The sequence below is a fragment of the Rhinolophus ferrumequinum genome, chromosome 6, assembly GCF_004115265.2.
Source record: "Rhinolophus ferrumequinum isolate MPI-CBG mRhiFer1 chromosome 6, mRhiFer1_v1.p, whole genome shotgun sequence".
Taxonomy (NCBI): domain Eukaryota; kingdom Metazoa; phylum Chordata; class Mammalia; order Chiroptera; family Rhinolophidae; genus Rhinolophus; species Rhinolophus ferrumequinum.
Window position 1 is genome coordinate 56,014,787 of NC_046289.1, and position 18,509 is coordinate 56,033,295.

General features: G+C 42.4%; 1 protein-coding gene across 1 annotated transcript; it reads left to right on the plus strand.

Moving 5' to 3' along the window:
• The first annotated feature begins 9 nt into the window (after nucleotides 1-9).
• On the plus strand, nucleotides 10-14,529 carry LOC117023135 (RNA polymerase-associated protein LEO1-like). Its single transcript, XM_033107621.1, has 11 exons — nucleotides 10-107; nucleotides 1,084-1,151; nucleotides 5,840-5,943; nucleotides 6,738-6,883; nucleotides 7,588-7,672; nucleotides 8,846-8,940; nucleotides 9,511-9,645; nucleotides 11,227-11,359; nucleotides 11,986-12,133; nucleotides 12,667-12,764; nucleotides 13,815-14,529. Exons 1-11 carry the CDS (start codon nucleotides 10-12, stop codon nucleotides 13,872-13,874), a joined length of 1,170 nt encoding a protein of 389 aa, XP_032963512.1. The 3' UTR covers nucleotides 13,875-14,529.
• The last annotated feature ends 3,980 nt before the right edge of the window (nucleotides 14,530-18,509 follow it).

The following is an 18,509-nucleotide window of genomic DNA, read 5'->3' on the forward strand; positions in this document are numbered from 1 at the left end:
ATTTTGTTAATGCTTTACATTGAGTCTGAGGTTTTAGTGAATTCCTGCCACTCTGCCCCGCCCCCTTCCTCCCACCCTCCACAAAGAAGCCTCCTGGCCAGGGTCAGGTGAGGCAACTGAGGCATTCTTCTGGGGTGCAAAATTTAAAGGGACACACACACACAAAAGGCTCTGTAATTGTCTTAGTTTGCTAGGGCTGCTATAACAAAATACCAAAACCTGGGTGACTTAAAACCACTGAAATGTATCCTCTATCTCCGGAACCTAGAAGTCCTAAGTCAAGGTGTCAGCAGGGCTGTGGTTTCTCTGAAGGCTCCAGAGAAGAATCCTTTCTTGCCTTGCCTCATCTTGATTTCTAGGGACTCCCGTCTATCCTTGGTTTGTGGCAGTGTAACTCCAGTCTCTGCCTTTGTCTTCACCTGGCGTATTTCCCTGTGTAGTTGCTGCTCTGTGTATCTCCAGATCTCCCTCCTTAGATGGATACCAGTCAATGGGTTTGGAGCCAACCCTGATCCAGTGTGACCTCATCTTAATCAATTATATCAGCAAAGACTCTGTTGCCAAATAAAGTCAATTCTGATGTTCTGGGTAGATAAGAATTTTGGGGAGGGGGTTCCCTATTCAGCCTGCAGTAATCAAGATAAATAATATTGTAGTATAACATTTTTAAAAACTAAAATTAATGTAAAACAATCCATGATAAACAAAATGTCAACATTTTACGTTAAGACAGTATCTGACAGGGCTTAAAGTAAGGCAAGTGAGAATTGCACGAGTACAACTGGATGGATTCTCTGTTTGATATTTTGTTCATGGGTTTTTTGCATGCAGTTTAAAAAATATTGTATTGCAGTCCATAAAAAAGAATGAAATTTTAACCATTTGTGACAACATGGATGGACCAAAGGGTATAATGCTAAGTGAAATAAGTCAGACAGAGAAAGACAAATACCATACGATCTTATATATGGACGATCTTATATATGGAATCTAAAGAACAAAATAAAAAAAATAAATAAAATACTGTATTGCAATATTATCTTGATCACTGAGATTTTGCACCCCTTATTTTTTCACACACAGTGAGTATCTCACTCATCACAGCTGTTCCTGGCCCTGCTTTCTCACAACATGGTGGCAGAGTTCCAAAGGTGAGCACCGCAAGCGAGTGAGCCAGGTGAAAGCTGTATTACCTTTTCTTTTTATTACCTTTTATGACCAGAATCGAAAGTCAGATCAAAATCCACTGTGTTCTGTTTATTAAAAATGTGCCACTAATGTGAGCCCATATTCAAAGAGAGGGAAATTTGACTCCTTGATGGAAGGAATGGCAAAGAATTTGTGGATGTGTTATAAGCCCACCACTTACTTGTCTTTTCTGTGATGCTCTTCTACATACTCTAATCTTCCTTTGATGAATGAACTCTACCCCACTTCTTTCCTAATGCTGTTAGTACAATCTCAGAGTGGGGGCTGTAGGAGGCTTACCCGGAAGCCTGGTTATAGAAAAAAGCAGCATGGCGAAGGAGGTTCTGAATCACAATGGTGATTGTGCCATGAAACCTTCAGTCCCTTGCTATTTCTTGGCTTACCATGGTGAAACTCCCACGTGTGGCTTTGAAGAGCCTTCACTCTGACTCTCCAAGGCGATATCATTTGTGGACACTTGGGTTTCAGTAATTAAGCTCTTCTGTCCAAACCCACCCTTCTATACCAAGCCTAGCAATGCTGGGGCCACATTTCAGCTTTGCCAGCTGCCCCCTGTTAGGGGGCGCTACAGGGAGACTGGAAGCTTGGATAACAAACAAAAGCTTACTCCTTCCTGTTTATTAAACTTTCTGGGGGCTTCCTGTTGACTTGCAGTTTTTCTAAGGGGGCCAACCAACTCTTCTTCACCCCAGCGAGAAGGCAGTTCCTTCCCACTACAGCTCAATCCAATTTGCAGTTTTACCAACACTTGGAGAGGCAGATTCCTCGTATCCCCCACCCCCGCAGCCCCCCTCCACCCACCCCAGACATCCGTACCAGCTGGATATTCCTCAGGTATGAGTTTCAGCTCCAAGAGAGTCCTTTCTGTAAGTTTATACATTTAATAATTCCACCTCTTGTTCCCTGATCTCTAGGAGTGGAAGTTACTCTCTGAGTTTGCTACTTCTGTGACCCCTTTGACTTTTGTTTTTATAATTTTTGTAACCTAATTACAGTTTTTATATTGTGTCTGTGTAGACAACTGGTATGTTTCCTGCTGCCCAACTAGGACCTGACTGGGTAGTGCAGGAAAAAAAATCCTCAAAGATGAGATACGTAGATTGGTTTGGGTTTAAAGGCAGGCCTGAGCTCCTCACCAATGGAAAGGGGATGCTGGTAACCCACGGTGGGCACTGAGGTGTGCAGTGACGCCATGCCGAATCTGATTCCCCCTAAGGTTGTGGGCTCATAAGGCTGCAGTGTGGAATGGATACTTCTGAGTTTCCTGGAGCACTTACAGAAAAAAAGTAACAAGCTTAGTTCTTTAAAATGCTCAGCTCAAGTCACGGTCAGAGAATGTGAGCTTTCATGACAGCCCTAAAAGAATCTCATGTCTTGTAGTCAGAGGGAAAACGTAACTGAAAATCAACATTTAATTGTGTAGTTATGGAATTATCACATCACAGCCTCTTCGAGTCTTTCATGTGAAAGGGCATTTGATTGAGAAAGAAACTAGGCATAAGGGGGGTGGCTGGATGGCTCGGTTGGTTAGAGCACAAGCTCTGAACAACAAGGTTGCCAGTTCAATTCCGGTATGGGATGGTGGGCTGCGCCCTCTGCAACTAAAGATTGAAAACGGTGACTGGACTTGGAGCTGAGCTGTGCCCTCCACAACTAGATTGAAGGATAACGACTTGGAGCTGATGGGCCCTGGAGAAACACACTGTTCCCCAATATTCCCCAATTAAAAAAAAAAAAAAGTAGAAAGAAACTAGGCATAGGGAAATCTGTTTGGACTCAAGCTGAAAAAACTCAAAATTTCCTAGTTGCTCTGAGCCTGCCAAAGCAGCTTGCCTCCTCCCTATGTCTGAAGAAACTAGTCTTATTTGAAAAATGCTGTAATATTATCTTGGGGCAGGTTCTCAAGACTCAGTCGAGTGCTGTAGGACCACTTTTTACCTGTAGACCCATCACTCTTAGTGATAGGTCTCGTCATACTCTGGTAAAGAAAGCACAAACTGACTAAAGAAGAAATTGCTTATTGTCATGTGAGGCGGACTGCGGGGCCTCTGGTCCTGCTCCCCTGCAGGATATGGCTAGGCCAAAAAGGAACACCCACGGAGCCATAGATAGGGGAGTCATACCACTATATTCTGTCTGCGGCCAGGCGAGACACACGCAGTAGTATGATCCGGAATCTGCCATTCACTTCTCTGCCTGCCAACCCACCAACCAATCAACGCAGCCCACAGTTACATCAGTAGCTAATTGGCTAACTGGTCACAGCTGATGGCTAACCAATCACAGTTGATGGTCATTCACCACCCGAGCCAGCACCTCCCCACGCGAGGACGAGAGCCTGGAAACTGCTCTCTGGGACTCTGTCCCACACTTATACACCAAAAGAATTACAAGATTTTGCTAACAAACATAAGCAGAAGCCTGGGGAAAATGTGTGGGAGTGGATTATAAGGCTGTGAGATGAAGGACAGACTATAACACTGGTTTGGGCCAAATATGTTAGCACAAATAGCTGGGCATGGCTCTATGAGGTCTGCGAGGTTCGTGAAGTTGCCACCGTGTGCTTACACTGGCAACCCTGTACAAACAGCTCGGTAAGGCTTCATAACCTTGGTATATCAGTGTCTCACAGCTGTGTTTGTGTTGATGAGTGGTGGAGTCTTGCTGGGTGGCGTTCATGATTGTTGCGTGTTTTTGTGTGCCTTTGCGAGAATGTCTGAGCTTGAATTATAGCAACAAACAAACATTAAATTTCTTGTTAAACTTGGCATGAGTGAAATTGAAATCAGGGACATGTTAGTCCAAGTTTATGGGGATAACTCCATGAAGAAAACGGCAGTGTACAAATGGATAACGTTTTTCTGAGGGGAGAGAATGCGTCACTGATGAAGAGAGGTCAGGGTGGCCAGTAACGAGCAGAACTGATGAAAACATTGCAAAAATTTGTCGAATTGTGCGTCAAAATTGTCGGCTGACTGTGAGAAGCATAGCAGACCAAGTAAACATCGATAGAGAAACAGGAAAATCTTAATTGAAAATCTTGACATGAGGAAGGTGTGTGCAAAAATGGTCCCAAAGGAGCTCACCGATGAACAAATGCAAAGGAGAGTTGAAGTTTGCCAAGACCTTTTGGAGAGGCAAGAAAATGTTTTGGGCCATGCTATTACAGGTGATGAAACATGGGTGTACCAATACGACCCTGAAACAAAGCATCAAAGTGCACAATGGAAGGCAGCCAATTCTCCACAACCAAAGAATTTCTATCAGTCCAAATCAAGGGTCAAAACAAAGTTGCTAACCTTTTTTGGTATCAGAGGGATTATTCATGATGAATTTGTACCAACTGGACAAGCAGTTAACCAAGTTTACCATTTGGAAGTGCTGAAAAGGCTGCCTGAAAAATGACCTGAACTTCTCACCAATAATTCTTAGGTTAGCTCTTGCATCACGGCAATGCATCAACTCACACGGCACTGTCTGTGAGGGAATTTTTAGCCAGTAAACAAATAACTGTATTGGAACACCCTCCCTACTCACCTGATCTGGCCCCCAGTGACTTCTTTCTTTCTCGAAGATAAAGGAAATGTTGAAAGGAAGACATTTGGATTACATTCAGGACACCAAGGATAATACGATGACAGCATTGATGGCCATTCCAGAAAAAGAGTTCCAAAATTGCTTTGAAGGGTGGACTAGGCGCTGGCGTCAGTGCATAGTTTCCCAAGGGGAGTACTTTGAAGGTGACCATAGTGATATTCAGCAGTGAGGTATGTAGCACTTTTTCTAGGATGAGTTCACAAACTTAATTGTCAGACTTCACATGCTTGGTTGGTTATCTAAAATAAACTCGATGGTTGCCTCCATATAATAAAGTTGAGATGCCAAAGTTTCCCTGGCATTATGTGGAGGGAATCCAAAGGCTGAGGGAGACAACCTGTGTACTAACCCTTACCTTCTCCAACTACATCCCCTGAGAGGGCCAGCTAAAAACAAACATTTACTGTGTCACTGTTTCTGAGGGTCAGATGACTTAGCAGGCTGGTTCTGGCTCAGGGTCTCTCCCGAGGCTGCAATCAAGACATTGGCTGAGACTGGATCATTTAATGGCTTGCCTGGGGCCAAAGGATCTATTTCCAAGATGGCTCGCTCACATGACTCATGGCAGGAGGCCTCAGTTTCTCAGCACATGGGCATCTCCATCACAGTTTGAATGTCTTCACATCATGGCAGCTGGCTTTCTCCAGAGCAAGTGACCAGGAGAAAAAGCGAGTCAGAAAAGCCACAATGTCATGTACTAGCCTGAGAAGTGAGGTTGTATTCTGTTGATCACATAGTCCAACCAGAATGCAATGCTGGAGGGGACCACACAAGGGCAAGAATACCAGGGAAAGGGATCATTGGAAACCATCTTGAAAGCTGGCTGTCACTGGAACTTTGCCTTCTACCAATCAACTTTGTCACCTTCCTTCATACATGCTCTTGTCAGGCTTCTGAGGGCCAGGCTCAGGGAGTCAGTTTGAGGTTAGTTTTGTGGAGATTTGATGATGGATCTTGGGACTATGTTGAAGTGATAGGCTAAGAACTATGTGAAGAACTTTTCAGAGAAATTAATACGGTGCGTTTTCCCCAGACGTTGAAGATTATAGTGGAGCCATGGATCTGTTTGGAGACATAGATGACGTTTCTTCACAGAGTGATGATGACAATCAACCACCTATTCCAGGACAGCCTGTTGTAAGTACAGTCACTAATCTCAACTGGTCCCATTGTTCACAGCTAAGAAAAACCTGGCAGAGGCTGATAGGTCTGCCTCGCGTGTGGAGAGAGTACATGGGCAGCTGAGTAGCAGTCTGAAACATCTGATGAATGGGTGACTTTCTTAGCTCTGTGGAGAATTTCTAGATATTAGAGGGCATGGAAAGAACTGCTCAGAATGAGGTTGATGTCAAACTAGGGGCCAGCCTGTGAGGACTTAAAGTTTGAAAACCTTTGATTTAAAAGTTATTCAAACCTGTGCCAAGAAGTTTGTGCTATTTGACATTCTTCTCTGGTTTTAATAGTTACTTAAATACTTACTTGAGGGGCTGCATAATTTCACACTTCTATTGCTAAATATCTTATGCAGACTGGTTATGTCAGCAAAATAGACATTTTTTTTTTTCCAGGTAAGGTAGGCTAACAGCTCGATTCCCGTGGTGGGTTTCCTTCCTTTCCTTCCTTCCTCCCTCCTTCCCTCCGCTCCTTCCTTCCTCCCTTCCTCCCTTCCTTTCTTCCTTCTTTCCTTCCTTCCTTCCTTCCTTCCTTCCTTCCTTCCTTCCTTCCTTCCTTCCTTCCTTCCTTCCTTCTTTCCTTTCTTGTTTTTTGCTGGGTGAAGAGGATGAGATTTTAGGGAAGTGTTGCTAACTGCTTTTTCCCTAAAGTTGGTGTTTAAATTTACTTCCTGTCAAACCTCCATGTGCCTAGTGCAGAGGAAATCTAGAGCATTTCTAATTTTACTTCAAGCTCTCGCATTCTGAATCTTCTTTTAGGATGAACGTGGATTGCCTCACGACCAGCAGGGGGAAAAGCCAATTTCTGAAACCAGAATGGAAGTAGAAATTCCCAGTATCAACTCTGATTTAGGAAATGAATTGTACTTTGTTAAGCTGCCCAAATTTCTCATCATAGAACCCAAGTAAGAGGGCTTATTAAAGTTTTCTTTTTTTCAAGATACTAAATAAAAATATATAGAATGTAAATATTTTTTCTTATTTATCACGAGTTGGCTATGACAAAGATGGGAGATTTCTCATGTAACTCTGAAAAAATAAGTTTAAGATATGCTGTGATAGAAATATGATGACTTATTGGTGTGAGAAAGTTTTAATGCTAATAATTCCTCTAGCATTTTGGCACCTTTTAATAAACAGACATCACAGTTGAAGTATTTTTCATTAGTGTGAAGCTAAAAAACTGGAAAATGAGAGTGAGAAAGTTTGGTAGAGAAATCACAAATGTTCAGTGCAAAAGCCATTATGAATCTAGAAAAGGCAGTGATTTTGGTCAACAAAAAAGTGTTGATTGGTATTGACAGAAACACACTTTTCTTAAAAAATATAGAAAGATCATGTGTCACCTATACTTTAGAAGACATATTTTATCCAACAAAGAAGCCTGAATTATTAGTCACATTTGGATTTTATTTCATGTGATAGGTTTTAAAACAAAATTTCAAGAAAATACAGTAATTTGCATATTTCTTTGAAGTTTTTACATGAAGGGATTTGTGTACTGTGATTTTTTTAAGCATATTGGTACGTTGTAAAGGTTATTATTTTATAGTATTAACCATAATCATTACTAAATATGGCTAATATGACATTAAAAAACAATTTTTAGACCTTTTGATCCCCAGTATTATGAAGATGAATTTGAAAATGAGAAACTGCTTGACGAGGAAGATAGAACCAGGTTAAAATTAAAGGTACCATCCCATTTTATTCCTTTTTTTAAAAAAATGTTTTTCCTTTTATAAAGTAAAATGCAGGAATTATAATTTGAGTTTGTGTAATGATCTTTTATGTGTACTGTTCAATCAACAAATAACTGTTTAGAACAAGGAATTGAATGTCTTTTCAGAATATTTTTAGGGTAGAAGGTACATCACTTTTTTGTTTAACACCTGTAGAATTGTCACTTTTCTAACCTTTGGTTTGCCGTTGTAATTTTTCAACAAAAGAAAAGCTAAAAATCTTTGAAAATTGTTAGCCACTTCCTTCAGGATAATAATGTAGTTTTGTAATGGAACTGCCTGCACCTTTTATAGGGCATAGATCCTAGCAACTTCCCATAACAGGAATATCTCAGGCTCTTTATGGAAATTCAGATTATGCACAGAAAGCGGCCTTGTCATTAGGTGGTTCCTCTAGAGACGGCCTGGGATGGCAAAGCACAACCATGGTTCTCACAGGGATGTTGTCTTCTTTAACGGGGTTTCATATGCACTTCTGCCAGGGGCCCCAGTGGTAGCAGTGGGCAGGATCCATTTGTATGCCCCTTTTGTGATCTGGAGTTCCCTTATAGGTAGGGTAAATTTGAACTAAAAAACAGGGCAAAACACAAGTGTCAGGTTTTAATTTGTTGTTACTCACTTGTTTATAGTCTTTAAAAAATGTTTTTAATGTAATGCCCAGAGCTTCCTTGTCTTATTAAGTGAATGCGCACTTTTCAGTCCCTATTTCATTGGGTTCGTAGCCCTTCATTTGGGCCCTGCAGTAGGCAGAGGTCTGTTTTAACTCCTACCTCACGTGGACCCAAAGCCTTATCCTCTGCCCTTTGGAACTCTTGCTGTGTCTGGTAACACTTCCATCCTTCATCCTATTTAGTTTCTGCTTCCACCGCTATGATCTGGGGCTCAGAAAAGATTTAAAAAAAATGTGTGGTGAATTTAACGAGTATCTCTAGGTATTTGTAGCAGGAGGGTTTCAGTGTGGCTTCATCAGCTATTTATTTATTTATTTATTTATTTATTTATTTATTTAGAAGCTTATTCTACTACTACCTATGAATTCTTGGTACATGATTATAAGTCACTTGAGAAAAACAGAACATGCAGTTTATCTCACTGGTTTTCTAATGCCTTTGTATTATGAACCAGGTAGAAAATACTATACGATGGAGGATACGGCGGGATGAAGAAGGAAATGAAATTAAAGAAAGCAATGCTCGCATAGTCAAGTGGTCAGATGGAAGGTGAGCACAAAATGCCCGAAGAGAGTTGGAATACCCAGAGGGAGGCCAGGGATGAGTGTGAAGTTTTCTGTGTGGGACATGATTTTCAGGTCATCTTTCATTACACAGTGAACAAACTCTAGGCCTCTGACATTACCTGGAAAAGCTGAGAGAGAAAAACAGGGTTGTGATCATATGGCTGTGCTGGTGGGAGACTCTAGAAATGGACCAAGATGTGATTAAATTCATGGTATCTACGTATTGAGGTGAAGCCTAACGTTACCTCTCATCTGTGAATGATTAGACATTATACACTGATATTTTAGAAAAATTGTTTCTGTTTTACTAATCAAGTGGTAGAGATTGGGGAAATGACAAAAACTATATTTCAAGTTGAAAGGAGGATGGATTTTACCATCTTTTGCTTTGAAAGGAGATAGTAATTTACGGTATCTTTGTTTTTCTTCGGAATTCAGTAAAAGGACAAGGCCCTGCAGTTCCACGGCATTTTAAGGCAAGCTAAGAGTAGAATGGAAGCTGCAGGAGGGGTCCACTAGCTGCCCTATTAACTGAGCTATTTCTCCTTTCCAGCCTGTCCCTGCACATAGGCACTGAAGTGTTCGATGTCTACAAAGGCCCAGTGCAGGGCAACTATATCCAACTGTTTGTTAGAGAAGACACTGGTCTCCAGGGACAAGCCATCTTTAAATCCAAACTTACCTTTCGGTAACTGTTCATTGTGGATGGATTGCTATTTGCAGTTAAAGAGCATCGAGGTTGAGAGGTTGTGCCTAAAGCCCCACTCAGCCCTGATAGTGTAATTCTGAGGTGCGTTTCCCCAAGGATCCCATAGTAGTTAGCACTTTCCTGCGAGTTGCTGTTTCTCAGGAAGCCAGTTCGTGCTACCAAACCGCCAGGAGACTATGTAAACCAGAAGAGCGGTGTATTGATTCACCGTGATCAGCGCTCAGTGTAAGAGGCCTGTTATGGAAGGCTTGTCTGGGCCTCTCTGCTGGTGCGCTGCCCTTTCCCGTACACGGGAGGTTGGCTGATCATGAGCCTGGGGGCTGTGTGCATGCAGTAGAGGAAAGGGAAGAGCTAGGTGGTGTGACCCTCAGCTGACACGTGCTCAGTGCTGTGGCCCCGCCTCTGGGTGCTGCACAGTCCGGGTCCCCTCACCCCTCCCCTTGGAAGGACACGGCCCTGCTGCCCTCCGGGAGACTGTCCTTGAGAAGCGGGGCACGTGCAAGACTCTAACAGTGCGCAGTTTTTCCTAAGAGGTCATGAAAAAGCCCTCAAATCCGATTGTGGTAATGGTTGCACAACTTTGTAAATTAAACAATCGTTTGTGTATTAGAATGAGTGCGTTTTATGGTATGTAAATTATACTTGATAAATCTGTTGCTCTGTTTTAAAGATTGTAACGGACAGCTCTGACGTCACATTTCACTTCTGTCTGTGCAAGCTTGAGGAAGCATCTCAATCTGACTAAGTTTTAGTTTCCTTATGTATAAAATAGAGGTAATCCATCCACCTCAGAGGGATGTTGTATCAATTAGGTCAAGTAGTAATAGAACATTATGTAGCGCAGAGACCTGACACAAGAAATGTCGCTCAAACCCAACCTCTTAACGATCTCTTCTAGAATAGCCTCCTAAGAGACAAGGACTTCTCCAGTGTGCTGTGTTTTCATTGTGCCCCATGCTCCACACCAGGATAATATTTGCCCAGCACACTTTCACTCCTTACATCCTATCTCGCTACAGCCATGCTCTTCTTCAGAGACTCTCTGAAGGAGCATCCTTTCTTCCGATGTACTTAAAATCTGGCTTCCTTTAGTCAGCATTGCATTGCTTTCTGCACCAGGGCCTTCTGTTCTGTTATTGGCCCCGAGCTGTCATGAGCCGCTCCCCTCACTGTGACCTGCCTCCTTGCTTTGACCTTCCTTCCAATTTTATTCACATGGACTCATCTTCGATTGTTCAATTGTGCCTTCTAGCCTCTGTGTCTCCCTCACAGAACTCAGATTTCATATTTCTTCCCTCTGTGATTATAGTCAGGGGTTTTCTTTGTAAAAGCCCTTGACAGCGCCTCTCCTCCTTCCTTTCCACTCTCATTTCACCCATGAGCTTGTCCCGGGAGGTGGGGTAGGGGAAGGTACTTCCTGGGGAGCCAGAGAGTGAGGGAGGTTCAGAAACCCCAGGACCTATGGCCCCGCCGCCCTGCTCTGCTCAAGGGGAAGTGGCCGTGGTCCATACTGTTCATGCTGTATGATCGCCTCAGATGTTTTTGTCCATTTCCCGGCAGACCTCACTCTATAGACTGTGCCACACACAGAAAGATGACCCTGCCACTTGCTAATAGATGCTCAGGGACACAGATTAGAATCTTACCGATCACTGGTTGTGATCCTGAATGCCAACACACCGGAAAGATTAAGGTATGTTGGCTACACTTTATCCTGGGAGTTTTTGGGTATTAAGAGCTGTATTTTCCAGAGTATCAGTTCACCATTTATTGCCACAGCCAGTTTGTTTCTGGTAGTTATCAGGGAGCCAGCTTAACCTTCTAAGTGTGTGGTTAACTGTAGTACTAACAGTGGCCTGGTAAGATATAGGAAACCAGACACTCAGATGTTCTCTGCAATCTATGGAATTTCAGAGGAAAACTGGTAATGTAAAAAAATGTAGCCTTTGACAGATACCACAAAATTGTGTTAGCCAGATAGGAAGTGAAATAGGAAGGTTCAACCTGTCCTATTAAAATGTTCAATAGGACATTCCTGATTCATTCCACACTGGCCCGCCCTTGTGAACCCTGACATGTGGAGTGCAGGGATGGAAGGGGATGAAGGCTCTACTTTGGGGTTCAGGGACCCTCCCCTACCAATACCTTCCCATCCTGTCAGGAGCAGTGGGGAGCCCTCTGGGTTGAGGGGCCCAGACAGGAGTATGTGGGCACTATGGTAGCTTGGTGGAGCCTGGACAAGTTGGGTGCGTGTCTCGGGGTGAATGGAAGCAAGCGGGCACAAAGGTAGTTTAAGTTAAATCATTTGCTTCTTTACAGAAAGAACACAAATGTTTGAGGTCAACTCACCAGAAGATGATATTCTGTCTGCAGAACAAGCAGAACCAGCAGGGGCCAAGGGCCCCCCACCAGGACCCCAGCATTGACGATGAAGCCATTAAAAACCAGTACCAAGGGGAACTGGGAGGTGAGTTGAGTTGGAGGTAGGCTGTCATCTCAGGGCCACAGGGTCTGCGTCTGCTCGGCAGGCTTACTCCCCGGCCTGCTGTTACTTACTTAGGACAACGGTACAAAGGGGTTTTATTGTTGTTTTGTTAGGACCACTTGCCCACAGAAAAGCTTAGCTGGAAAAATAAGTCTCCTCCAAAATAAAGAAAATCAATTAAATAATTTGTGTCCTTCTGGAGGAAAGAAAATTTATGTAGTAGGCAGTTTGCCTACTTGTATAATTAAGGACCCAATAATTAAACTTTGTAGTTTTTAAAAATGTGCACTTAAAGCCTCTTGGTTATTTCCAAGTGATCAATCTGAGAACAAAAGCTCTCAAATTTAAGTCGTTTCAGCATGTCTGAAAGTTACATACACCTTCTCATCAAAACTTAAAATTGTTGGCTCCTCAAGGGAAAATGTACAATGGGAAGTAATCAGCAGAAGAAAAATTCAGGAATGGGTCTTCATCTTGGAAGGTCAGTCTTATATCTATAGTTCCTTTGCTTTCAGAGGAACGAGCCAGAATCTATTCATCAGACAGTGATGAAGGATCAGAAGAAGATAAAGCTCAAAGATTACTCAAAGCAAAGAAACTCACCAGTGATGAGGTAAAAACAAATTTATTCAGTTCCAGGGGTTTATTTTATACCCACAAGTCAGCTCCTGGAGTAAAGAGCTCACAGCTCAGGAGCACAGCAGATGTCTACACACTTCACTGAAGCTCAGTGACGCAAGTGCAGTGACAGGACTAGGAGTGGCCCAGCGGAGTCTGACACCTCTGCTTGGATGGATGTTGGAAGGCTGCTCAGAAGAGACCTCTCACTGGGTGTTGAAGAAAGAGTGTTAGCTGGCAGGGCACCCCGGCCAGGGTGGGCACGCCAGGTAGATGGAAGGGCCTGTGAGAAAGGTGCTGGGGCCCTCGACACATTAAGTCTTGACTGGAGAACCAAGAATAGCTCGTGTTGTTCCAGGCGCCTACCACATTCACTGTGCTAACTGGGTGTCTGGGTATAATGGTGATGGAGGCTTATTCCATTTCCATGTTATTAAAATTTTTTCCCATTAATTATTTCCTTTTCCACTTATAAGATCACAAATGCAAAGAAATGTCACGTTTCAACTATACAAGCGGATCAATGACTGCCCATAAGCCATATTAATTCCTTCAGTGTTTTCTGAACAGTTAACATGTTCCCCTCTCTACGTTCTGGAGACAGGAGTAAACATTGCAGTAACAGGAATGTTCAACTAAACATTGGTCACTTGTATAAGGGAGGTGTTCATGTTTCTATAAACATATATATTTAAAACTTTAAAAGCATACTGGAGAAACACGTAAAACACAGTTTTTAAAAAAAAATCAACAAGCTTTAAACTACTGAATTTTAGAAAGTACTAAGGAAGCAGAGGAATGTAGTACGATAGAAATCTTAGTATAGAAAACGGTGTCCCTCCGGCCCAGACCGCTGCCCAGGGGCAGCCTGACCTGCTAGAAACAGTGTCTGCACACGCAAGTCGCCCCGGGGTGGGCCGGGGAGGGGGGCTTGAGTTCTAATGTGAAGGGCTAGCCTCCCCTGTCAGCTCAGAACTACTTTAGACAAAATTTCCAGAAACTTTTGATATTGAATTTTTACCTTTTATCTCTCCGATCTTTTCAGGTGAACCCTCCAGAAACAGGAAAGCAGGGAGTGAAGAGAAAGATGATGACAGAAGCATAAAGTGTGCACTCGTTGTTTGTATTTGTTTTCAACAGTTTGTCTTAAAGCAGTGATGACTTGTTTTAATTGAAATGACGAATTGAGTTGCTTTTGCATAACCCTAGTTGTGAATAAAAAAAGTTCAGAAGCAAATGTGACTTTAGCAAATCCATTTTTCCCAAATGAGAAGTTTATTCTGTAACTGTTTGCTCTGGGTCTTAGGTTTTTATGCCTTCCTGCTGTTCTGCCCCAGCCCGTCCCCCGGCCGGCCCAGAGGTGAGCTTAGGGTTAGCTCCGGTATTGCCTCCTCCGGGATGCCCTCCCTACCCTGCCTTGCTGGGTTCCAGGCCCTTCTGTGTCTCCATTGGCATGGCACCAACTTTCCACTGACCTCAAGGTCACCCTGTGACCTTAGAAGAGCAGGTACAGCATGGCAGGGCTTACTGGACATTGGGTGTTTTGCCAGGTGCTGCACAGGCCTTACTAATCCTAATTCTCAGAACACTTGAAGGGCAGGGGCTAATTCTGTTTTACAGATATGGAAGCTGAGCCTAAAAGAACTTCAGACTGCTAGCCAAAGCTTTTTCTACCCAAGTAAAAAAATCAGCATTTTTGAGACAAGAGTCTTCTATGCACAACCCCAAAATGCTCAGCAGGTACATGAATGACCTTATGGAAAAAGACCCAAAATACCTACCTGACATCATCAGCTACTATAGGGTTAAAGAGCGGTGGGAAACACAGCACTCGATTTAACTTCTAACTTTGTGAGCAGTAGCTGGAATGTAATAGGTACCTAAGAAGTATTTATTAAATGAACAAACCATTGGTATTATCTTGGGCAAATTACTTCTCTGAAGTCAGTTTTCCCAACTTGGTGGTGTTTGGACTTGACCATGTAAATCCTTCATGATTTAATGTTTGTATTTCTCTATCTCTGAAAATTGAATACTAGATATATTTTTTTAAATGTTTTATTGTTAAATAGAAGCGGTCAAAGAAAACAAAATGGCCCATCATCTCATCATGTAGAAAACCTGGATTTACTTATTTCCCTCCCTTTTATACTTTTAAAGCGTAATTTCAAGTTTGTATAGTAAACTGATTCATAATTAGCACTAGCTCCTAAAAGGCAAGTTAGAGACTCATCCAGAACACTGAGCGATACTAGCACAATTTAATTGTAAGGTCAGCTATATATATATTTTTTTTTTCAAAAAAAAATTTAAATTGCTTGATAACCTAGTTTCAGGTATATATCTAATACGACATCTGTATACTATATATTTTGTGTTCAACACTCAAAGTCTAATCTCCTTCCATCACCATATATTTGACCCCCTTTACGCTCTCTAACTTCCCCCCACCTCCTTTCCCCTCTGGTAATCACTTCTGTTGTATCTATTAGCTTGTTTTTTTGCCTTTTTATTTTCATTTATTGCCTTTTTATTTTACATTCCACATATAGATGAAATATGGTTCTTGTCCTTTTCATTCTTATTTCACTTAGCATAATACTCTCAGGATCCATCCATGTTGTTGCAAATGGCAATGTCATCTTTTTTATGGCTAAGTATTCCATTGCATATATATACACCTTCTTTATACAGTCATCCATCGGACAGTTTGTTTCCATGTCTTGGCTATTGGTGAATAATGCTGCAATAAACGCAGGGGTGCATATCTTTATGCTTCAGTATTTATTTGGTTCTTTTTCAGTTTCATTCTCCAATGAATAAAAGTACTTCTTAATTTTATTCCTGAACTCAATGAACTGCGTTTCTTAGTTTTCTTATGTAGCGTTTTCTTCCTAACTGCAGTCTTGAATTGTCACTTAAATCACTGTCTTTCATGACTTTGACTTTGATTTCTGGAGACTTTTCATTTTCTTTCTGTGTTCCAAAGTTACCTTGATTGTTCATGGTATTTGAGGGATTCTCTGTCTGCACATTTTTGGTGCTGTTTTGTTTTGATCCTGTTTTGCTCTCAACAATTCAGCAGGTTGACAGGTACGATACTTCTTTTCATTGCGCTGCTTGGGGCATCTCAGCTTTTTTGACAAGGTTCTGTCAGGGAGTGTGGGGCAGGGAAAGCAAATGTGGGATTTCACGGCTCCCTGTCCCCGACCCCTCAATGGCCTTTGACACCGGTGTTTTGTTTACAGCTTCCCAGCCGCCTCTACCTGGCTCTGCTGAGATGCGAAGGGTGAAAGGAGATGCCTTTTCCTGGAAACTGCTTCTGCCCCTCAGGCACCAGGCTAGTGTGTGAGGGCTGCAGCTCAACTTCTCCACTGTTACTGTACTCGCTGGAGCCACGGTGGGCACTGAACTGCATCTGCCACCACCATCCTTTTCCTTCCCCCACCACCCTGTCTTATCTCCCCTAGTCGTTCCAATATGCACAGATGTCCCAATGCGTGGATTTTTCAGGCGTGTTTGTGTGTTGAGCAAATGAGCCTTTGTTGAGTAATAATTGTCCGATGTATAAATTTAAGGGGAGAAACGAGTTTTCTCACTCTGCCATCACGTTGATGTCACTCAGGTCACCTATTCTTTACAGGGGCTGGCCTCGAGGCTCTGCTATGTCTGCAGACAGGACTGGGGCGTGGGAATCAGGCTGGGATTTCTAGGGCCTCAACCTTTGCAGACATGCAGGAAAACTTAACATCTGAAGGACAAAAGATGTTTGGTGATTTTGCACCCATGTGTGGTCGGCCACCCACGTTTTTTGGCATCTAAAAGAGCGGGGTGCTACTGGGCTGAGCCTGAGGGCACGGTCGCCCCATGGCCACAGGTCCTGGCACCACATCCACTTGGACTCACAGGAGCTGAAGTTACCCGACAACTCAAGTGCCTGAGTTTCCAACTTACCGAAGGGCACCAAGGCTTCCTTCCTTGAAGTGAATGTAACCCGACAACCATCCTCAGAAGGCAGCCAACATTCAAGGCTCAAGGGGAATTTATTCCCCTAAGTTTCAGAACTGTGAACATTTTAAACTTAATTGACACTTATCCCTAAACGTTTCCTCAAACCCATTACACGTTTCACTGATTTTCTCTTTGGTTGGTGGATAAGGTGACTGATGTCTTTGCTTTGCTGTAAAAATAATCCTTTTTTTTTTTTTTTAAGCAAGATTGGCTCCTAACCAGGTCCAGAATACACTGTATCATAGGACCCTGTTTCTGCACACTTGTGAACACAATTCAGTTTCAGGACAGACCTGGCCTACTACTGATGGCATCAGATTGAACCAATAGATATGAAATTCCTGCTTTTATGGGTAAAAATGTTCAGGTACTGGCAATTTTATATCGTTTAACTTATGAGGGTGGGATAGAATAATTCAGGGAAACTAATAAGCTTGTTTTTTTTTGTTTTGTTTTGTTTTGTTTTAATTGGGGAAGGAGAACAGGACTGTATTGGAACAGTGTGCACTTCCAGGATTTTTTCCAAGTCGTTGTCCTTTCAATCGTAGTTGTGGAGGGCGCAGCTCAGCTCCAGGTCCAGTTGCTGTTGTTAGTTGCAGGGGGCACAGGCCACCATTCCCTGCGGGAGTCGAACCAGCAACCTTGTGGTTGAGAGGATGTGCTCCAACCAACTGAGCCATCTGGGAGCTCAGTGGCAGCTCAGCTCAAGGTGCTGTGTTCAGTCTTAGTTGCAAGGGGCAGAGCCCACCATCCCTTGTGGGAATCCAACCGGCAACCTTGTGGTTGAGAGCCCACTGGCCCATGTGGGAATTGAACCGGCAGCCTTCCGCGTGAAGAGCATGGAGCTCCAACCGCCTGAGCCACCGGGCCGGCCCCTAATAAGCTTGTTCTTGAAAAGGTGTATGTAAGAAATGAACTTGAGAACATCTGAATTAAAAGGATTTTCAAAAAGTCCAAGTCTACAGGATATTTGATAAACTTTATTAAAATTATTTATCCCAGTGTGAAGTGGTAAGTTCTAAATGCCTAAATATCGTACATATTGTACATATTCTTCAAAAGAAACTTCACTATGCTATGATGAACCAGGTTAATGATATTTTGTAATATTTAAACATCAGTATTATAAAACTTGCTTTTATATTTATAAAAATTGAAAAAATAAAGAAACATCTACACCACTTTGGATATTTTATTATTAACAAATGTATTTAAATACTTATTTTATGTGACAAAGAATCATGATTACAAGGGTAATTTTCAAGCTTTTAAATATAACTAAAACCAAATATAATTCATCCAAAAGACTGCAAAATATAAAGTGGGCATTTATTTGAAATTATAAAGGTTTTTATGCAATGTGTGTGTGCAAGCATATGTATGCCAATTAAAAAAAATAATTCTTAAGCAGACAAATCTGAAAAAGGGCCCTGTCTGAGGGCAGCACAGGAGTTGCTCTGGCACGTCCATGTGTTTCAGTTCTCATGGATGCCATGTCTTCAGTTAATACTATTCAAAAGTGAAGTGGCCTTGAGGGCATTATGCCAAGTCAAGTAAGTGAGAGAAAGACAAATATTTATCTCACTTATATGAGAATCTAAAAACCTGAACTCATAGAAACAGCGCAGACTGGTAGTTGTCGGAGGCAGGGGGTGACGATGAGGTAAATAGGCGAAGGTGGTCAAAAGATACAAACTTCCAGTTAAAAGAGGAATAAATCCTGGGGATG

Coding starts and splice junctions, on each gene's coding strand:
- LOC117023135 (XM_033107621.1), top strand. CDS start 10: ATGCTTTACATTGAGTCTGAGGTTTTAGTGAATTCCTGCCACTCTGCC. Junction 5,944..6,737: donor CTATTCCAGGACAGCCTGTT/GTAAGTACAGTC, acceptor ATCTTCTTTTAG/GATGAACGTGGATTGCCTCA. Junction 7,673..8,845: donor GAACCAGGTTAAAATTAAAG/GTACCATCCCAT, acceptor ATTATGAACCAG/GTAGAAAATACTATACGATG.